The 18,412-nt window shown below is 35.3% G+C and overlaps 1 protein-coding gene across 1 annotated transcript in view; it reads left to right on the forward strand.

Moving 5' to 3' along the window:
- Positions 1 to 18,412, forward strand: part of LOC143223301 (uncharacterized) — a 43,760-nt gene that overhangs the window by 22,120 nt on the left and 3,228 nt on the right. The window contains exons 2-9 of the mRNA XM_076451099.1: positions 3,455 to 3,586; positions 4,939 to 5,226; positions 6,406 to 6,672; positions 6,955 to 7,218; positions 9,254 to 9,429; positions 15,154 to 15,293; positions 17,005 to 17,150; positions 17,651 to 17,732. Of these exons, the coding sequence (XP_076307214.1) occupies positions 3,475 to 3,586; positions 4,939 to 5,226; positions 6,406 to 6,672; positions 6,955 to 7,218; positions 9,254 to 9,429; positions 15,154 to 15,293; positions 17,005 to 17,150; positions 17,651 to 17,732 (1,475 nt within the window). The 5' untranslated portion in view covers positions 3,455 to 3,474. The remainder of the gene's footprint in view (positions 1 to 3,454; positions 3,587 to 4,938; positions 5,227 to 6,405; positions 6,673 to 6,954; positions 7,219 to 9,253; positions 9,430 to 15,153; positions 15,294 to 17,004; positions 17,151 to 17,650; positions 17,733 to 18,412) is intronic.

The following is an 18,412-nucleotide window of genomic DNA, read 5'->3' on the forward strand; positions in this document are numbered from 1 at the left end:
TTCTCTGAAATCCAAAGCAAATACATTTTTTTAAATGATTACTAACTATGACCGAAATAAATGAATAACCGATAAAGAGAAAAAAAAACTTGTATCAAATCGGAAACTTTAGCAACAAAAAAAGCGAAGGACTTGCTCAACACTAGTTTAGTGTCACACAGCTGTCGTTGTATATCAAGGTCTTCCCAAACTCTTCTATTAATTTAACACTGATTTTAGGTTTTCCTTTCAAACTTCTGATGTGCAACTTCTGAAGTCTCGGAAGACTGTATTCTCACTCTAACCCCGTGACGTCATTAACCTCCAGAAGAGACATTAACTTAGTATGGTAACTGGACAGGAATGATTCTATACAAATATCGTACCATATATAAAAGAAAGATAGTCTGACGATTTGATAAAACGCTCGAAAAAAACCAATTGACATTTTGTCAGAAGTCTCGAAAGCAGTCAACATTTATCGTAAAGTGAAGACATCAGAGCGGTATCGACCATAGTTATCAATACGTTACTCCTTTGTTTGTGTGCAATTAAGCACAAAGTTACACAGTGGGCTATCTATGATCTGCCCATAACGGGGATCGAAACCTGATTTATAGCGATGTAAGTCCGCATACATACCGCCGTGCCAGCTGGTGGGCAATACGTTACTGGATTTTATAATAGTACTTTCACTATAAGTGAAATATTCATTCGGTAGAGATGTGTAACGTTGTTGTAATAAACTCCAAGGTACAAAGCATGGGTTGATTTTATACTTGCCATCAATAAACATATTTCTTGGTTAAAAATTGAATTCATGATTTTGCGTGGATATATGAATTAATATTCGAGTCGGTTTTAGCGTAGGATGTTTAACGTACTGTGCTGTGAATCGAAAAATTCAGACTTCTTCCCACGGTGCTAGGCTCATCGGTATGTCTGCGGACTTACAAGGCTAAAAATCGGGTTTCGATACCCGTGGGGACAGAACAAAGATAACGCATTGTGTAACTTTTGCTTAATTCCAAACAACAACTTATATATTTTAGGTGTATTTTAGGCCCGGCATGGCCAAGCGTGTTAAGGCGTACCACTCCTACTCTGAGGGTCGCGGGTTCGCATCCCCGTCGCGCCAAACATGCCGGCTCGCCCTTTGAGCCGTCGAAGCATTATAATGTGACGATCAATCCCACTATTCGTTGGTAAAAAAGGGTAGCCCAAGAGTTGGTGGTGGGTGGTGATGACTAGCGGCCTTCCCTCTAGTCTTGCACTGCTAAATTAGGGATGGCTAGCACAGAAAGCCCTCGAGTAGCTTTGTGCGAAATTAAAAAAACAAACAAACCGCGGTACTGTTAACGTTCTGTACTTTTAGTTCTGTTATTCGAGGTAAATTTTTAATAAAACCATGTGGCGACTGGTGCTACTGACAGGCTCTCTTTCTTATTGTTCACAGCTCAAAATTATACCAGAACTCCAGAGGTCTCTGATAGCTGTTGAGCTCATGTGCCCGTAAGATGACGCTCATGTTTTCAACACTATAACATGTAAAACCACTTTAATGTTAAAACACAAAAATTAAAACCGAATTCTATTATATAATGAAGATGGAGCATCCGTTAAGAGTTCTTCATCATAATATAAACACAATTTTAAAATTTATTAAATAATTTACAGCTTTGTATTATGGACGACACAATTACAGCTTTTCGTTAGAAAACAAGCTCAGTAGACGACCGTAACATAACAATCTTCATACTGCGGCTTCAAATAATTTAAAAGAAAACTCTAAACAGCTAAAAAAACAACAAGAAAGCTGTTTTAAAATCTTCAGTTACCGGTTGACAACGAGTGAGTAACAATTAGGTTACAGCCAACCCTAACCACTAATCACACTCTTACATATTTTCAGTACTTTTTCAGCAGATTATCTGACATCCTAAACTATCTGTGTAAAGAAATGTCGAAACACGTTTGTTTATGTGCATAAAGATGCATAATAGGCTTTCTATAAAGTTTTCAATGCAAGGATCAAACTTGGAATTCTACCCTTATAAGCTTATCGCTGAGTCATTGGTGGGACAAGACGCGAAGGGTGTACTATTTCCACGGTTTTAAAATACTTCGACAAGTTAAAAATCCTTGTGATGTTTCACGAGACAGTGGATTTTTGGATAATTTGAATCTTGAGGAAATACCGTTATTTAAACTCGACAACAAATAACGTTATTACGATCCCTCGTAACTCTAAAAAGTCAAAAGGTATATAAAGTAAAGGGAAAATTAACTGTCTTTAATAAAGATTTTGAAATCGGTTATCATCGCTGTTACACTAATTTACGTTTCGTCTAGAATAACAGAATCGTTTACGTCAGATGTCGCTTCACTCTAGTGACGAGAACGTGATGTTTCAAGTTGATAACCATGTGGAAAAAGTCGCCAAGTACTCTAAAATTCCTCCCAATTATTTCGGTAATCTAGTCGGTTATGTAAAACTGTGACGGAATTTCTTATGTAGATAAGACTGGTTGTTGAGACGTTTTCACGAGAACCACGTGCTCAAAAAAACTGATAACTAATGGACGTATAAACATGAAGTTAAATGTATAATAAAACAATGACTCATTTCCGACCATTTTCCTTTATTAGCAAATACTAACTACACTTAACTAGCTGGTATTAAATAGCAGTTATTAAGCACGGTGAGGTTTTCTTTAGTCTGAGACGTTGTCAAGGTAAAAGCATTAGGTCAAGGGACAACCTGCAAATGAAGGTCAAGGCATACATAAACCGTCATATATATATATATATATATATATAGACGAATATTTAAGGTCAGTCGAGTGTGACTGTCTGCCCGTGAAGATTAGATGGTAAAGATTAATCTAGAGAAAGTTGAAGAAAATACTTTTCTCTCCATTGTCTCGAATTCGTCAGACCGCCTTCGCTGTTTGTCAGAATTAATTACCTATTTCCTTCAATTATTGTATTTTGCTTATCATTAGGCCTTTCTGGCATTCTTAAACGGCTTATTTACACGACTCAATCACCCCCTTCCATAAATGACAAGCCACGCAAGCCTAAACACGCGCTCTGTGTGCAACAGGGTTCAAATGATGCCACGTATTTTCGGGTCCTCAGATGGTTCAAAGGCAAGTCTCAGGTTTTGCAACGGCAGAAATCTGGGTTTGATATTCACAATGACCCAGCTTAGTTCAACGACAAACAAACAACATAATACGTTCCATTATTTTGTTAAACAATGTGTATAGCAAATAATATAGTTCGAATATTAAAAGTAAAAAAATTAAAAGCACATGATCTTTGTTTAAGTATTATCGTTGTTAGTTTTCTCGTTCCCATGATGAACGTTATCTAAGAATTTTGTGCTATTAGCAATATGACCAAATGTAAAATAAGCGTAAAAAATATTCAGGTTAAATTGACGACTAAAGGTTTATTTCTTTTCATTTAGGACTTGTGCCCAGTCACAGAATGCCTTCAAAACAGGAGGACAATGTTTGGACTAAACTCCCTATTTCTAAAGGATACCTGAGTGTCCATCTAGTGTTTCTTTTTGTAACATCAACTCTCCAGCTGACCTATGGTAAGACACAGAAAACATTGAATAACATATTAAATTCATATAACTTACACATCCTCCTCCGTGGCTCAGTTGTAATTCTAACAGCTTATGCTACTAAAACTTAGGTTTCGATGCCTTCGGTGGGCATGACTCAGATAGCTCTTTACGTCGTTTTGGAATTAACAAGATACAAGTGTATAATTATTGAAATAAGAATCACACATCTTTACAGCATTCGAATGAAAGAAGTCGACTATAGTTATTTTTTCAAAATCAATGTTAGCCCTCAAATTATCGACTTGATTTTTACCATTTACTACCGCTAACTTTACATATTGCATATATTGAATAATTTGATATTTTTATCTGTTTAAACACTCATTGTAAAGAACTGACAAAATAAATTTGGTGAAATCGGTAATTTTCTATATAAAATACGTAACGGACTTGAACAGTAGTTAGTGAGATCAGCTGCAATACTTCTGGCATTTTGTTTAATTTTGTGTGTGTGACTCATATTTTGCTAATAGAGACCCACAATCACATTGTTACATAAATAACTCAAAGATTATGTTTACCAATCGATGGAGTGTAATGGATCCAGTCGTTAATTTTAGGGTTAAAATATAAACGAAATGCGATTTGTTCATATTTACTTGAATGAATGAAGGTCTATTTAATGATTATATTAAACTTATTTTTTTCAGTTTGTTGTACAGAATACTTTAATTAAAGTGCGCAATTTTGGAAGACCGAGTTGTTAAGTTGCGTTTTGCTATCATAAAGCTATTATCAGTTTATTTCAACTGATTAATTTTCCCCAATGATGATCAACAAAGGGTAAAATTTATAAGAATGAATATAGTCAAAGTGATACCTAGACAGAATGCAAGTATTGTTACTATATACTTACTATACGCATGTAATACGGTGAGTTTTAAGAATATTGAAAAACGTTACATTTTTTCCAGGTACTTAAGATCTATTTACATCAAATTTTTGTACTGAAGCAAATGCCAAAGGCGTCATTTTAGGAAGCAGAGGCGGCCACACTCCTCAAACTTGGAAGAGGTCTCACAGCTATTTCCTCAAGGCATTTCTAGCGAATCAAGTTAACACATGTTACGCCATACTATAGGGACCACAACACAAGATCACTCTTCCTTACGCTCTTTCTCTTCCCTCCTTCAGCTCTTTTATAAAATGTTTTTGTGGTAAATACAAGAAGTAGGCACACAGGATTATATGTGCGTGTTGAAGATCTTTTTTTTTTTCTGTTTTAATAAACAATAACATTAAACACAGAACGTTCTGTTGGTGGAACTTATTTAGATGTAAGCCTAACTTAATTAGTTTATATGTTGGTTTTGTAGGTCAGTGTATTGAAGGGACGGTGTCGTTTGAAAAGATTGCTGGCACTACTTTACGAGAAGCAGTTCAAGCTCCGCTCTATTCTATAGCACCCAGTGCACGAGAGGCAGACAATCCGGTAACTGCAGAATGTACCAACAGATGTCGCGCTTCACCAGACTGTCCAGCTTTCCTGATCAATTACGACAGAGGAGCATGCTTTGCTTTAAATATTATTTCTGAAGGAAGAAGAGAGAGTTTAACACCGTCTCCTGATAAAACTAATTACTTTGAAAAAATATGTTTAAAAGGTATTTTTTCTAATCACTGATTTCTTTAAGTATGATGTAGTCGCTAGCTCAGATGAAGTATTTCAGCCATGTTTACTTTCCATTCATGGAATTATTGATTACTGAGTTCACCATAAATAAATTTGTTCCAGTTGTGGTTCTTATTATTCTAACTTCAACCAATGTAGGTGATTATTTCAAAGTTTTTAAAATAAGTGTTCACTTAATTAAAGGATTATACATATTTTCTAACATCGCAGTTCAATTTCTATCTATATCTTATCGCAGTTATGGATTATTATAGTGTTTAACAGTTGTTTTGTTCTATAAGAAACGTTTTTAACACTTCAGTTCTTAAAAATAACTGGGCCCGGCATGGTTAAGGCCCACGACTCATAGTCAGAGGGTTGCGGGTTCGAGTCTCTGTCACACCAAACATGCTCACCCTTTCAGTTGTGGGAGCGTTATGATGTGACAGTCAATCCCACTATTCGTTGGTAAAAGAGTAGCCCAAGAGGTGGCGGTGGGTGGTGATGACTAGTGTCTTTCTTCCAGTCTTTCGCTGCTAAATTAGGGACGGCTAGTGCAGATAGCCCTCGTGTAGTTTTGGGCGAAATTTAAACCAAAAATAACTGTTTGTTAATAGAATCTTCTGACGATTCTATTCATCCAATCATGAGTTATCATCGTTTTATTATTCCTGTTTATGTTTCATTTGAACTAAGTATCTCGTTGTCTGGCAATAGATCAACTTACTTTAAAACAGTTAAAGAAGCAGTTATAACCGGTCTGATAGTTAGGTTATTTGACTAGCAGTTTATGGATCGTAGGATCAACAATTGTTTCCGAACATTTTCGTCCATGGAGATGTTATAATGCGACATCCAGTTTCACTATTAGTTAGGTAAAAGTAGCCTAAGAGCTGGCGGTAGGCAGTGTTGACTGACTATTTCCTCTCTAGTTTACCACTTGAAAATTAGGCACAGCAAGCGCAGATAGCACGGGAGTAGCTTTGTGCGAAATTGAACTAAACAAAAAAAGAGTAGTGTCCTTATACATGAGTCTGTTTGAAAAGTAACAACAAGTTAATAAGGAAGAAATAAGAGATAAAACATGGTGTAAATATTTTGAACAACACATGTTACGAAGCTTCTGAAAAAAAAAAAAAAAAGGTTCAACTGCACATTTCTTGCCACATAGCTCCTGGGTGTGAACGAGCGTGGACCTTTGAACGAGTCGTGGGAAAAGAGCTGCTCGGGTTTGACGATCGTATCATAGGCAACATACAGAACAGACTGGAGTGTCAAGAGCTGTGTTTACAAGAGCGAGTGTTCCCCTGCCGTTCCGGAGAATATGACTACACTCTGCAGCAGTGTCGGCTGAGTGCCGAAGATAGGCGTTCCCAACCTTCGTCCTTCAGACCCGCCATTGGGAACGTGGATTATTTCGAAAACCAGTGTGTGGACAGTGAGTTGGTTTTAGATATATATCAATTCAAACGAATCTTAAATTTGAATTTTGTCAACACAAAAATGTAGGAAGATAAAGCTGTCTCATGTTTCTGCGTGTTTTGGAATGTATAACGATTAAGCCCGGTGTTAAATGTAGGCGACAGTTAAAGTACCACCGGGCCTACTGTAATTCTAAGGGTGACGAATGGGCTCAAATGATAATAACAGTATTTGTTTCTTTTCGTATCACCACGTTTGTGTGTGTATGTGTAAGTAGTTTATTTATTTTTGTGTATAGACACAGGTGGACCAGGCCAGTGCCAGTATGAACAGAAAAATGACCTTGACCTCCAACAGCCTGACCTTTTACGATCAGCTTTTAGTCCAGAACAGTGTCGAGCTCTGTGTGACGGAACGAGAGCTTTTGTTTGCCGATCGTTCACTTTCCAGCCATCTGCAGCACGGTGTTGGTTGAGCAGCGATGACGTAGTTAGTGCTGGTGCACGAGCTTTAGTGCCCCGATCTGAAGTTTTTTTTTACCAGCGCTCAAACTGTCTGGACAGTAAGTACTTCTAACTTATACTAAGTTTTATCACGATTTTAGTGATCCGAGAGTATTCGATATTTAAAAATATTCCGGTCTCAGCCTATTGAACTAGTCAGTATTGAATTTGGACATTTTATATTAGAGAAGCCCCGACGTATTTAAAGGTTGTGTTATTTTTAACTTTAAATTTACTATTCTCCCTTCGATTCGATAAGTACTATTCAATTCTTGAACAAAATATCCTCAATATGGTCAAATTTTTGCTCTAAAAACAAATTAATTATTAGACAACTTTTTGTGTTTTCAAACGAAGAAAAGTGAGTGACTTCTTAAGAATCGTAATAGAGTTGTCTCTGTGGTAACAGTCACTGTTACTACACTAACTTTGTTGTCGGAGTAAACTGAGGAAAAGTTATATCTTTTTACATAAAAGATAAAACATAATTTTGTTTCTGTTACTGTGTTTTTAATTGTAGAATGAAACGCATGCTTCGTCCTAGTTATTACATTCCAACTTCAGATTCGTAATGTTTGTTGAAAATGTTACTTTTTAAATTTTTGAATAATATAGTTAAATAATTTTCCAAAAACAAATGTTTTGAAAATATTAAACAAAACACGGAGTTATCAATACGAAATGTTAATATAAAACCTGTAACACCACAGGACGCAGTATCTTCATGACGTCAGAAAACGGCAAAAATGCATCTATGCTTATATTAGCAAATACATTGTTACTTTTTAAAGTTACGTTACTATTGTTATAGTGCTGTTTGAATACTGACAAGATGTGATATACCGAGTAGGCCACCACGATAAACTGTACACAAAACTATAAAAATAAGATCAGAGTACAAGCTACAAACAGGGGATAGCAAATTATATTCTTGTAAAACAGGTGTCTGCTAAAAGTACGACCCACACAAAATATCTTCTGTCAGATTTGACCACTGTTTAAGTGCGATATCCACAAGTGACAACAAACTAGGACAAAATCTCAAAATTAAAAGCAGATATATATGCTAAAACCCACCGCGTCCTATACTTTAAATCATCTGCCAGTTATTGGAAGGTCCTAAGAAAACAGAAACGCAAAGACATATGAATAAAAAAAGGTGTTTATAAATAGCCTTACGGTAGTGATGTGGTTGTATGTAAAAACATATTAAAAGTTGAGAGGCTTAAATCAATAACGGCTACTGTTACAGAACTATAACAAACCCTCTAAAGTATAGTGCCCTCAGTGGCACTGCGGTAAGTCTGAAAGTTTATAACTTTAAAATCCGGGTTTCGATACCCGTGGTTGGACAGCACGGATAACCCACTGTGTGGGTTTTTTGTTTAGCTACGAACAAACTCATCTAAATTGTAGTAACATGGTAGCACTTCCATCCTCCTATAATGTATATAGTCCACAAAATCAAGTTTAGTGAAAATGTCTATAACATTCCACATACTTTTGAAGACAGTATGGGAGAACTCTTACAAATTAACCACACTTTCAATGAAAACAAAAGACATAGGACAAACTAGGAATAACTTTACCATGAAACAGCAGTGACGTAGAGTTGTAGCTACTTTTTGTAAACCTTGACTGTGTGATTGTTAGTACCATGTTTGATATGTGCCAGCTACCATTCTATCAAGTAATGTATTGTTTAAGACTCATGTTATTTTATAGAAGAGATTGTCTGACTAAACTGTAATTTTTAGGACTCGTTCTTTTACAGTTAAGATTGTCTGATTAAACTCTTGTTTGAATTTGGCAACCTTAAAATAGTCAGTGTGAAAGAAAATCAACTCACATTCCATATCAGGTTTTTCTTTTGCTTTCAGATTTTAAGCTAAACATATCCGTTCCAATTGTGAACATTTTCTTAATTCTGTAGTTACAGTAACTTTGCAATGAACTGTAAAAGAAATGAAACTGTTAAGCCAAGATTCACTTAATCTTGAAGAAGCGTAGAAGGAAAGCGAAGAATGAAACATATAGGATCGACACGTATTGCGCTCTACAGTGAAATTAACAACAAAATTACTTTTTTTTCAGTGAAACTGACATGTTCGTCGGAGGCAATGAAGCTAACTCTGAAAACTCTGGAACCTTTTGATGGTAGAATTTTTGCGAAATCTGCACCACACAAATGTGAGATCTATGGCAACAGCAGGACCAGCACCGTATTCGAACTCCCTCTAGTTTCAGAAAACTGTGGTGGTAGGAAAGAGGTAAACATTCTATAAAATGTTTTGTTGTTTTCTGCATGGTTTACTAAACAAACACATAGTAAACAGTTGATGATGAAAAGTGACTGAAAAAAATTCACTTTGTGAAAATATATGAACTACAATAAAAATAATGCATCACTTAAAATTAGAAGATAAATTATATAGAATACCGGGCTTTCTTCTTGTCAGAGTTCTCCCTCAGCGGGCCCCAAAAGGAATAATCTTATGACCTATAGATTCTTAAGAAAACATCAGCTGATAATTAACTTTCTACATAGGATACGTAAGAAGCTCCATCATTCAGTATCTTAGGTCCATGAAAAAATTAGGAACTTGACTAAAATTTCAGTATGTCGAACCTATATTAAAGCCAGTGTGTGTCACGTCACGCTTGGTTTCTCATTATTTCTATAAATCGGAGAAGTTATAAAATACAAAATGCAGTTTTCCAGATAGAACATTTCGATTACTATCAGTCCAGTGACGGGGTTGCAAGGGGGTCGTGAAAAGGGGAATTACCGTGAAACCTTATAAGTGTAGTGAATGTTGCTATAATAATCCTAAAGTAACGTAGGATCACCTAGCTTAGCGCCAAGTGAGTAAAATTTATCATGAAAGTAAAAATATCGATTCAGTTTTAAACTTAAATCGTTTCTGAATTAAGCTATTTACTGTCATGCCACCAACATTTTTAATAAAAACAAACATCTTTAATCAACGGAGACTCTAAATTAAGAAATCAACAAATTATTTTTTCAGTTTTCTTGTCTAAACATTTCATTTTATACTTTTAGTATATTGACTAACAACAATATTAGGTTATACTTTTGTTGTTAAACGACGTAACCTAAAAGCCAATGTTGGAACTTATTGTTACCAAAACTCATTGCTTTATATATATACATACGATACGTTGTTAGTCTTGCTGGTTTTTACCAATAATTGTTCTATGAATACACCACAAAGTTACCAACATTAAACTGCCTCGACTTCATTTTTTTTGCCTCTTTGTAGGTTAAGCTTGATTTCGTAAAATTTATTTATTTCAATTAGTTATGAAATATGAGGTTAGGGTATACTGTAAGGTAGGGACGATAGTACTTGCCCCGTAATTTTCGACAGCTATACGCTATTCACATAAAATAAGACATGTTTTCTCTACCATTAACTGACCCCGCAGTGTATTTATTCCGTGCACTGTTATTTAGTATCAAACATAAAACTATGAAATTAAAACAGATCGAGGGTATATTTTTTGTAGATCCTTTATACGTTTAGAGCACAGAACTCGCAGTCTGCAAGTTAGAATCTCTTCATCGAATACCCTCACCCTTTCAGTCATGGGGGCGTTATAAAGTCATGGTCAATCCTACATTTCGTTTGTAAAAGAACTGGCTCAAGACGGTATTGACAAACTGCCTTCTCCATGATTTATCTTGTATGTACTAGAAACAATTAAGCAGGTAGCCTTCAAGTAGTTTCAACAAAACGACCAAACAAAATTAAACGTTTATGTGATTCAGTAACCCTCTATCAACCAGAAAAGTATCCAGTCAAACTCGAAATATTCTTTTAATACACTACATAGCTGAATAGTTAAAAATACATATTTTTAAAGCAACAGTATTTGTATGAATATTAGCATAGATTTATTGGTTCAAAATGTATATATTTGGACACATCCATGGTTTCCCGCAAGTGAATCATGCTGTAGAAGAAAACATTTTTACAGGGGCGAAATCATGCTGTAAAAGAAAACATTTTTACGGGGGTTAAATCATGCGGTAAAAGAAAACATTTTTACAGGGTTTATAATTATTATCTCATCTTTGGTTTAGTGTACTTTTGCTAAGCATTTCAATATGAAACATAGTACAAAACCTATTTAAAAAAATGCTATAATCACCATAATAAATTTATTTACATATTTACATATATTATGTTTAACAGTCATAGTTGTGAGGATGTAATATACACGCTAAGAAATAGTTAACTCAAAGTTAATCAAGAGTTTAAAACCTTACATTCTGAGTTAAAACGTTGGTAAAACGATTTCCAAAACAAAGCTAGAAACCTATTATTCTGAATTAAGACGTTCCTCAGGAGTCAAGGGGTGTCTTTACACTGCAATTTGTTCAATGTTGAAAGTAAGTTCGATTCGAAAACTCCCAAAAAGGGTGGTTTTGGACGTACCTTTTCGAGACAACTTTTCGTTTGTTAATTGATAAATATTCAAGTGAAATACAGCACCTTTAAGTCTCCACACAAGCTAGTACTAAGGCCTACCCAAGGTCAATATATGTCAATAAAGCTACATTCTCAGTATTATTAAACGAGCATCTGCCAACCTTTTATACTTCTGCTATCACCTTTTTATGTTTAGCTTTCAATTGAGATATGAACGATTTCATGTGTGATTCAGTAGGGAAGATCGAATAATCACGATAGTCAGCAGTAGGATGAACAGACAGGAACATTTTGAAAACATCTGCAGACATAATATTGTACTCGGCTTGCTACACAATATCTGTCTAGTTAGTTCTAGATGGTTCCTGAATACATCTCTGTATCTCATTTGGAGACTTCGATGTTTCTTGCACTTGGCTGTTATGCTTGTGATGCGCTGACGGATTTCAGTCACCTTATCACTTCATGTCATTTTTCGTTGCCCAAATGTTAAAATTATACAGGAGATGCCTTTTTTAAGTCAATAAAAATGTCCAAACATCTAGTTGAAATTACGAAAAACTGGATTGGATAGTTTAAAAAATGTCCCCCTCTAGTTCGTGAGGGGCCTGTTAAAACATTGATGAAATTATTGTTTAAAACCTTACACTATGAGTAAAAATGTCGATAACACTACTGTCAATGAGATGATTAAAACTGTACTTTTTGAGCTACAAATTTTTAGACGTAGTCACCAAAACGATGTTACAGCTGTTAAAACTTAACTGGTCCCTTGCTGGAACATCGGTAAGTCTATCGATTTACAACGCTAAAAATTAGGGGTTCGATTCTTCTCGGTGGATACGTCAGATAGCTAGTTGTAGCTTTGCTATAAGGAAAATACATACAACTTAACTGAATACTTTCTCATGACACTTCAAATAAAATGAAAGTCAGCCCTGTAGGTGTTTAATAAAATGAAAGTCAGCCCTGTAGGTGTTTAATAAAATGAAAGTCAGCCCTGTAGATGTTTAATAAAATGAAAGTCAGCCCTGTAGGTGTTTAATAAAATGAAAGTCAGCCCTGTAGGTGTTTAATAAAATGAAAGTCAGCCCTGTAGATGTTTAATAAAATGAAAGTCAGCCCTGTAGGTGTTTAATAAAATGAAAGTCAGCCCTGTAGGTGTTTAATAAAATGAAAGTCAGCCCTGTAGGTGTTTAATAAAATGAAAGTCAGCCCTGTAGGTGTTTAATAAAATGAAAGTCAGCCCTGTAGGTGTTTAATAAAATGAAAGTCAGCCCTGTAGATGTTTAATAAAATGAAAGTCAGCCCTGTAGGTGTTTAATAAAATGAAAGTCAGCCCTGTAGGTGTTTAATCCACTTCGTATTTTACATAAATGGTTTCAGCTTAATGGTTAGTAGCCATTTTAGTCAGTTAAAAGTGTAGATGTACAGTATACAGCAATGAAACACTAATGTCTGTAAAAGAAGAAACAAGTTTAATAACACTACTAATCTAACAGTAAGAAAAACATGATAGTTCATTTAACAAAGTGAAAATAACATAATATGAACTTTCGAACAGTGTAGTTATATAATTACACGTTTTATACTGAGAAAGAAAGTTAACTTAGCAACAATGTAAAATTAAACAATGAAAGGAAGTAGATAGAAATGCTTTCTACACTCTTACTATTGTGAAACTGTTTAGCCTCACGCTTACTTCAGGTAAAGACGCAATACCAATACAACTGACCACGGTGGAGAATCGGTCGGAATTAGAACATAAACATGAGAAACGCATGCGCGGAGCGAGGCAAATCGATAATACATAACGAAATATAAAAAAAGTTTTACGGTAAATTTATCGACACTGAGGTAATACTACAATACATTAGCAATCGTACAGAGAGGGTGAAGTTACCAACACTGATGTAAGACAACAATACATTAGCTGTCTTATAATGGCGGTAAATTTATGAACACTGAGATAACATAATAAGCACATTAGCCATCTTGTAAAAACGGTGAATTTGTGAACACTGATGTAATATAACACTACATTATCTTTCTTATAGAAATAGTGAATTTATAAATACTTACGTAACAGATCAATGAATTAACTATTTATAGAGAAAGTGAATCTATCAATACTGATGTAATACAGCAAACAGTACATTAGCTAACTTTTAAGAGACGGTGAATTTAGCAAGACTAGTGTAACATAGAGATGTATCACGTTTATTAATTTAGAGAGATGGTTAAACTAACAGCACTATAATACAACACTAACTTCTGCTTTGTTTACGAATTATGTACCACAATTATGACACTACTGAAACACTGTTTAAAAAAATATTTGAAAAATAAAATATAGACTGGATTTACTTCGACCTCCCGCATATGAAGCGTGGGCTGTTTCAAAGGATCTGAGGCCCAAATATTTTTTCACCCATGCAGCATTATTAATTTAAATTGTTTGTTTCGAATTAAGCACAAAGCTACACAATGGGCTATTTGTGCTCTGCTCATCACGGGTATCGAAATCTAGTTTCTAGCAGTGTAATTCCGCAGACATGCCAATGTGCCCCTGGAGGGCTAGCATTATTAAGCGGAACACTATATATACAGTGTATTACGTAGTGAGAAGGGTATATGTTTTAAATAAATACATCCTTTAAGTAATGGTACTGTATTATGTCGTTGGACATGAAAAACTAAATCCTACTTATCAGAATATGGAGCTGTCGTTTATTTTTTGAATTTCACGCAAAACTACTCGAGGACTATCTGCGCTAACCGTCCCTAATTTAGCAGTGTAAGATTAGAGGAAAGGCAGGTAGTCATCACGGCTGAAAGGGCGAGCATGTTTGGTGTGACGGGGATACGAACCCGTGACTCACAGCTGTGGGTGCATCATAATGTGACGGTCAATCTCACTATTTGTTGGTAAAAGAGTAGTCCAAGAGTTGGTGGCGGGTGGTGATGACTAGCTGACTTCCCTCTAATCTTCCACTGTAAAATTAAGGATGGCTAGCGCAGATAGCCCTCGTGTGGTTTTGCACGAAATTCAAAAAAACAAAAACAAACAAACAGTGACTATTAAGTCTAATTGTCGTAGGTTATATAGCTGGTAAATTTGTATGAAATGTATTTAAACTTTAGGCTTAATTGTCTATTTTTAGGCCTTGTTTAAATTTATATTGAAATATAATGGTATTGCGTTATTTACAAGTCACCAAAAGGTAATTAATTACATTTATTCGTTTCCACGAGTGTTTACGTTACTTAAGTAATCGTCTTAAGTTAATGTTATAAACATCGTAAAAATACCACTGTACAATTAGACAACAAGAACATTGGGTATTCCTTGTGAGTTAGCCCTCATACACGTAGGGTTTGACGGGCACACGCTGTTCTTGTAATTACATAGATGTATGACGTATTTACTTAATACAGTTGACGAATTCAGTAGTACTTAAGTAAAGCAACAGTGTATCCTGTAATAGTTTAGTAACACTGTGATAATATACCAATGTATCACTTATTGTGCTCTAGAGAAACGGTGAATTTAGCAATACTGTGGTAATACAACATCATCCTGTAATTCAAAGAAAGGGAGACAGAATGATCCAACTCTTATGCTTGTTTGAGGCATCGCAACAAACTGTGACGAACTCGTTTAATTTACTAATTGGGTAAGTTTGATTTTTCTTTTTTAAGAGCTATATTTTCTCTTGATTTCCCAAGTGTATTTCCGATTCTTAACAGCTTTTTTGTTACAAGTGTCCGTACATACACATGGGAAATGAGACACTACAGTTTTAGCCAAAGTATCACTATTAATTTAAATATTTGAGATTTTCTTGAAATAAATTATAATACTTTTAAATAGTTGTTTTTTTAAATAAGATATAGCAAATAATTCAAAAACTAGAGTATTTGTTGAGGTAAGAAACAGATATCACTCTAAGTAGTTGAGCGTTCCTTTAGCTAAGATTTAATTATGAATTAAGCCCGGCATAGCATGGTAATTAAGGCACTCGACTCGTAATCTGAGGGTCGCGGGTTCGAATCCCTGTCACACCAAAAATGCTCGCCCTTTCAACCGTGAGGGCGTTATAATGTGATGTTCAATTCCACTATTTGTTGGTAAAAGAGTAGCCCAAGTGGGTGGTGATGATTAACTGCCTTCCCTCTAGTCTTACACTGCTAAATTAGGGACGGCTTGCGTAGAGAGCCCTTTTGTAGCTTTGAGTGAAATTCAAAAACAAACAAACAAAATTATGAATAAGATTAATTATGTGTTACCTGCGGTACGACATACGTTTATATACTTGAGTGCTATTACAAATTAATTGTTAAAATTAGCATTTTTTTGTTAAGGAAAATATAGTTTTGTAAAATTTGTTTGTTTTGGAATTTCGCACAAAGCTACTCGAGGGCTATCTGTACTAGTCATCCCTAATTTAGTAGTGTAAGACTAGAGGGCAGGCAGCTAGTCATCACCACCCACCGCCAACTCTTAGGCTACTCTTTTACCAACGAATAGTGGGATTGACCGTAACATTATACGCCCCCACGACTGGGAGGGCGAGCATGTTTAGCGCGACGCGGGCGCGAACCCGCGAACCTCGGAGTACGAATCACACGCCTTACGCACTTGGCCATGCCAGGCCGTTTTGGAAAACGACAAAGTGTTCATTCTGTTAGAACCAACTGTCTTATTAAGTACCGAAACAAATTATAACGACACATTCTTGTCGACCCGGCATAGCCAGCTAGTTAAAGTGTTCGACTCCCCGTCGCACCAAACATGCTCGCCCTTTCAGCAGTGGGGGTGTTATAATGTGACAGTTAATCTCACTATTCGTTGATAAAAGAGTAGCCCAAGAGTTGGCGGCAGCAAGTAATGACTAGCTGCCTTTCCTCTAGTCATATATTACTAAATTAGGGGCGGCTAGCGCAGATAGCCCTCGTGTAGCTTTGCGCGAAATCCCAAAAACAAACAGACTAACTAGCACTCTTGTATAACAAGTGTGAAACTATTTGATTACAATTTTAATGAAAAATTTCCCGGAAAATAATCATATCGTTAGGGAATAAAAATTAGTGACGTAGCTAGGTTTACACTCGGGGATGGGCGCAGAAAATCTTAAGGGGACAATAACTTAGAAAGTTTAAATTGATCTCAATTTTTAATAAAATGATCACCAGAATAAATCAAATAAAATATAAGTGTTTATAGAAGTTTTATTTTGTTTTATATAAAACAATACAAAACGAGTTTATTACACGTAAAAAACTGAAACATAATATGTGATGAATATGCCTAGTCGGTCCCACTTGAGCCCCTCTTTGACTACGTCTCTGATAAAAATCCCACTAAACAAATTATTTGTACTCCAGAGGTGGAGGAGCTGCGACATCGGTCGTGAATGCCACCGCGCCTTCTCCCAACATCAGACTACGTATCACGGACAGAAATGGGCAAGATATTACTGGAGCTAGGCTTGGAGATGAATTATACCTACGAATAGAAATCGACGACGATAGTAAGTTGACATAAAATGAAACTGTAATAAATTAGTACTTGTGAAATTCCTGTAATGTTCAACTTAAATTACTGTGTAGTGTGAGGGGCTGTACCCCCCCCCCCCAAAAAAAAAGGAACCGTTATGAGTTTGTTTGTTTCAGCTTACTTTCTAGTCGCGATAATAAAAGGCCCTGTAAAAATTTAAAAATTTGGTCTAAGGCCTGTCTGACCCCATAGCAGCCTGTGTGTGGTATTCTTGCTTGAACATTCTAAAACACCATTATAAAAGATTTTATATGTTATGCTAGTGTAGTCTAGTTTCAGTTAAACTAGCACATCTTAAAAGTAATGTTTTTATAACTTTAATTTGAAATTTTGGATAACCGAAATTATCCTTTCCGCTTCTAATTTATTAAAAGACCGGATGTCGTATTTTTCTTTTTTTGTTTAAATTTCGATTACTATTATTTTGCTTTTTTCTAAATCTCAATTACTAAGAGTGTTATTGTAATCCTATAGGTGTCTTTGGAATACTTGCACGAGATCTGGTGGCACGAAATGGCCGTGATGACGACTATATTATTTTAATAGATAACAACGGGTGAGTTATCCTCAAATAATGCTGATAAATTTACTACCTTTCAAAGTTTCTTATCTCTGAACATTTCTTTTGTTTTCCTAATATAATATTTAATACCCATGTGTTTCATCTTGCCTGAGAAATATTGCCTGTATTATATGAAACACATATAAAGAAAAAACTTTGTTACAGTATATATCAGTCCTAGCAACTACACAAAGATTATTTTTGTAACGATATTCAACCCACAATAAAAACTAGAAATATTTCCAAAGTGGCTTTACTTTCCACGTGTTGCGTTAAAAGCAGCTGTAATTCGCCCGCTTGTGTGCTCTTTTCCAATATACAGAGCCGTAAACTACCCCTCCTTAGAAAAAGTGGTGTGTTTGTAACCTTTGTTATTTTCGTTATTTTTTTTTATAAATTCTTCTATCAAGCGGAATCTTTTTCATGTATTAATTTTCAGATAACTAAACATAGGTTTCATTTTGCTTTTTTAAACACGCTGTATCGAGCTTTGCAAAGTCAAATTTAAAATTTGTCATTAGAGAGTACATAAGACTACAAATCAATCGCATTAACTCTCCTACGAAAAGTGGGGCCTAATAGGCCCCAGAGCAACTTGAAAGGTTATTAATATTAGGCTAATAATTTTTTATTTAAATGAAATTGCCATTTAAATCCATTAATGAATGGATTAA

This window comes from Tachypleus tridentatus, chromosome 8 (assembly GCF_004210375.1).
Source record: "Tachypleus tridentatus isolate NWPU-2018 chromosome 8, ASM421037v1, whole genome shotgun sequence".
In the NCBI taxonomy this organism is placed as follows: Eukaryota; Metazoa; Arthropoda; class Merostomata; order Xiphosura; family Limulidae; genus Tachypleus; species Tachypleus tridentatus.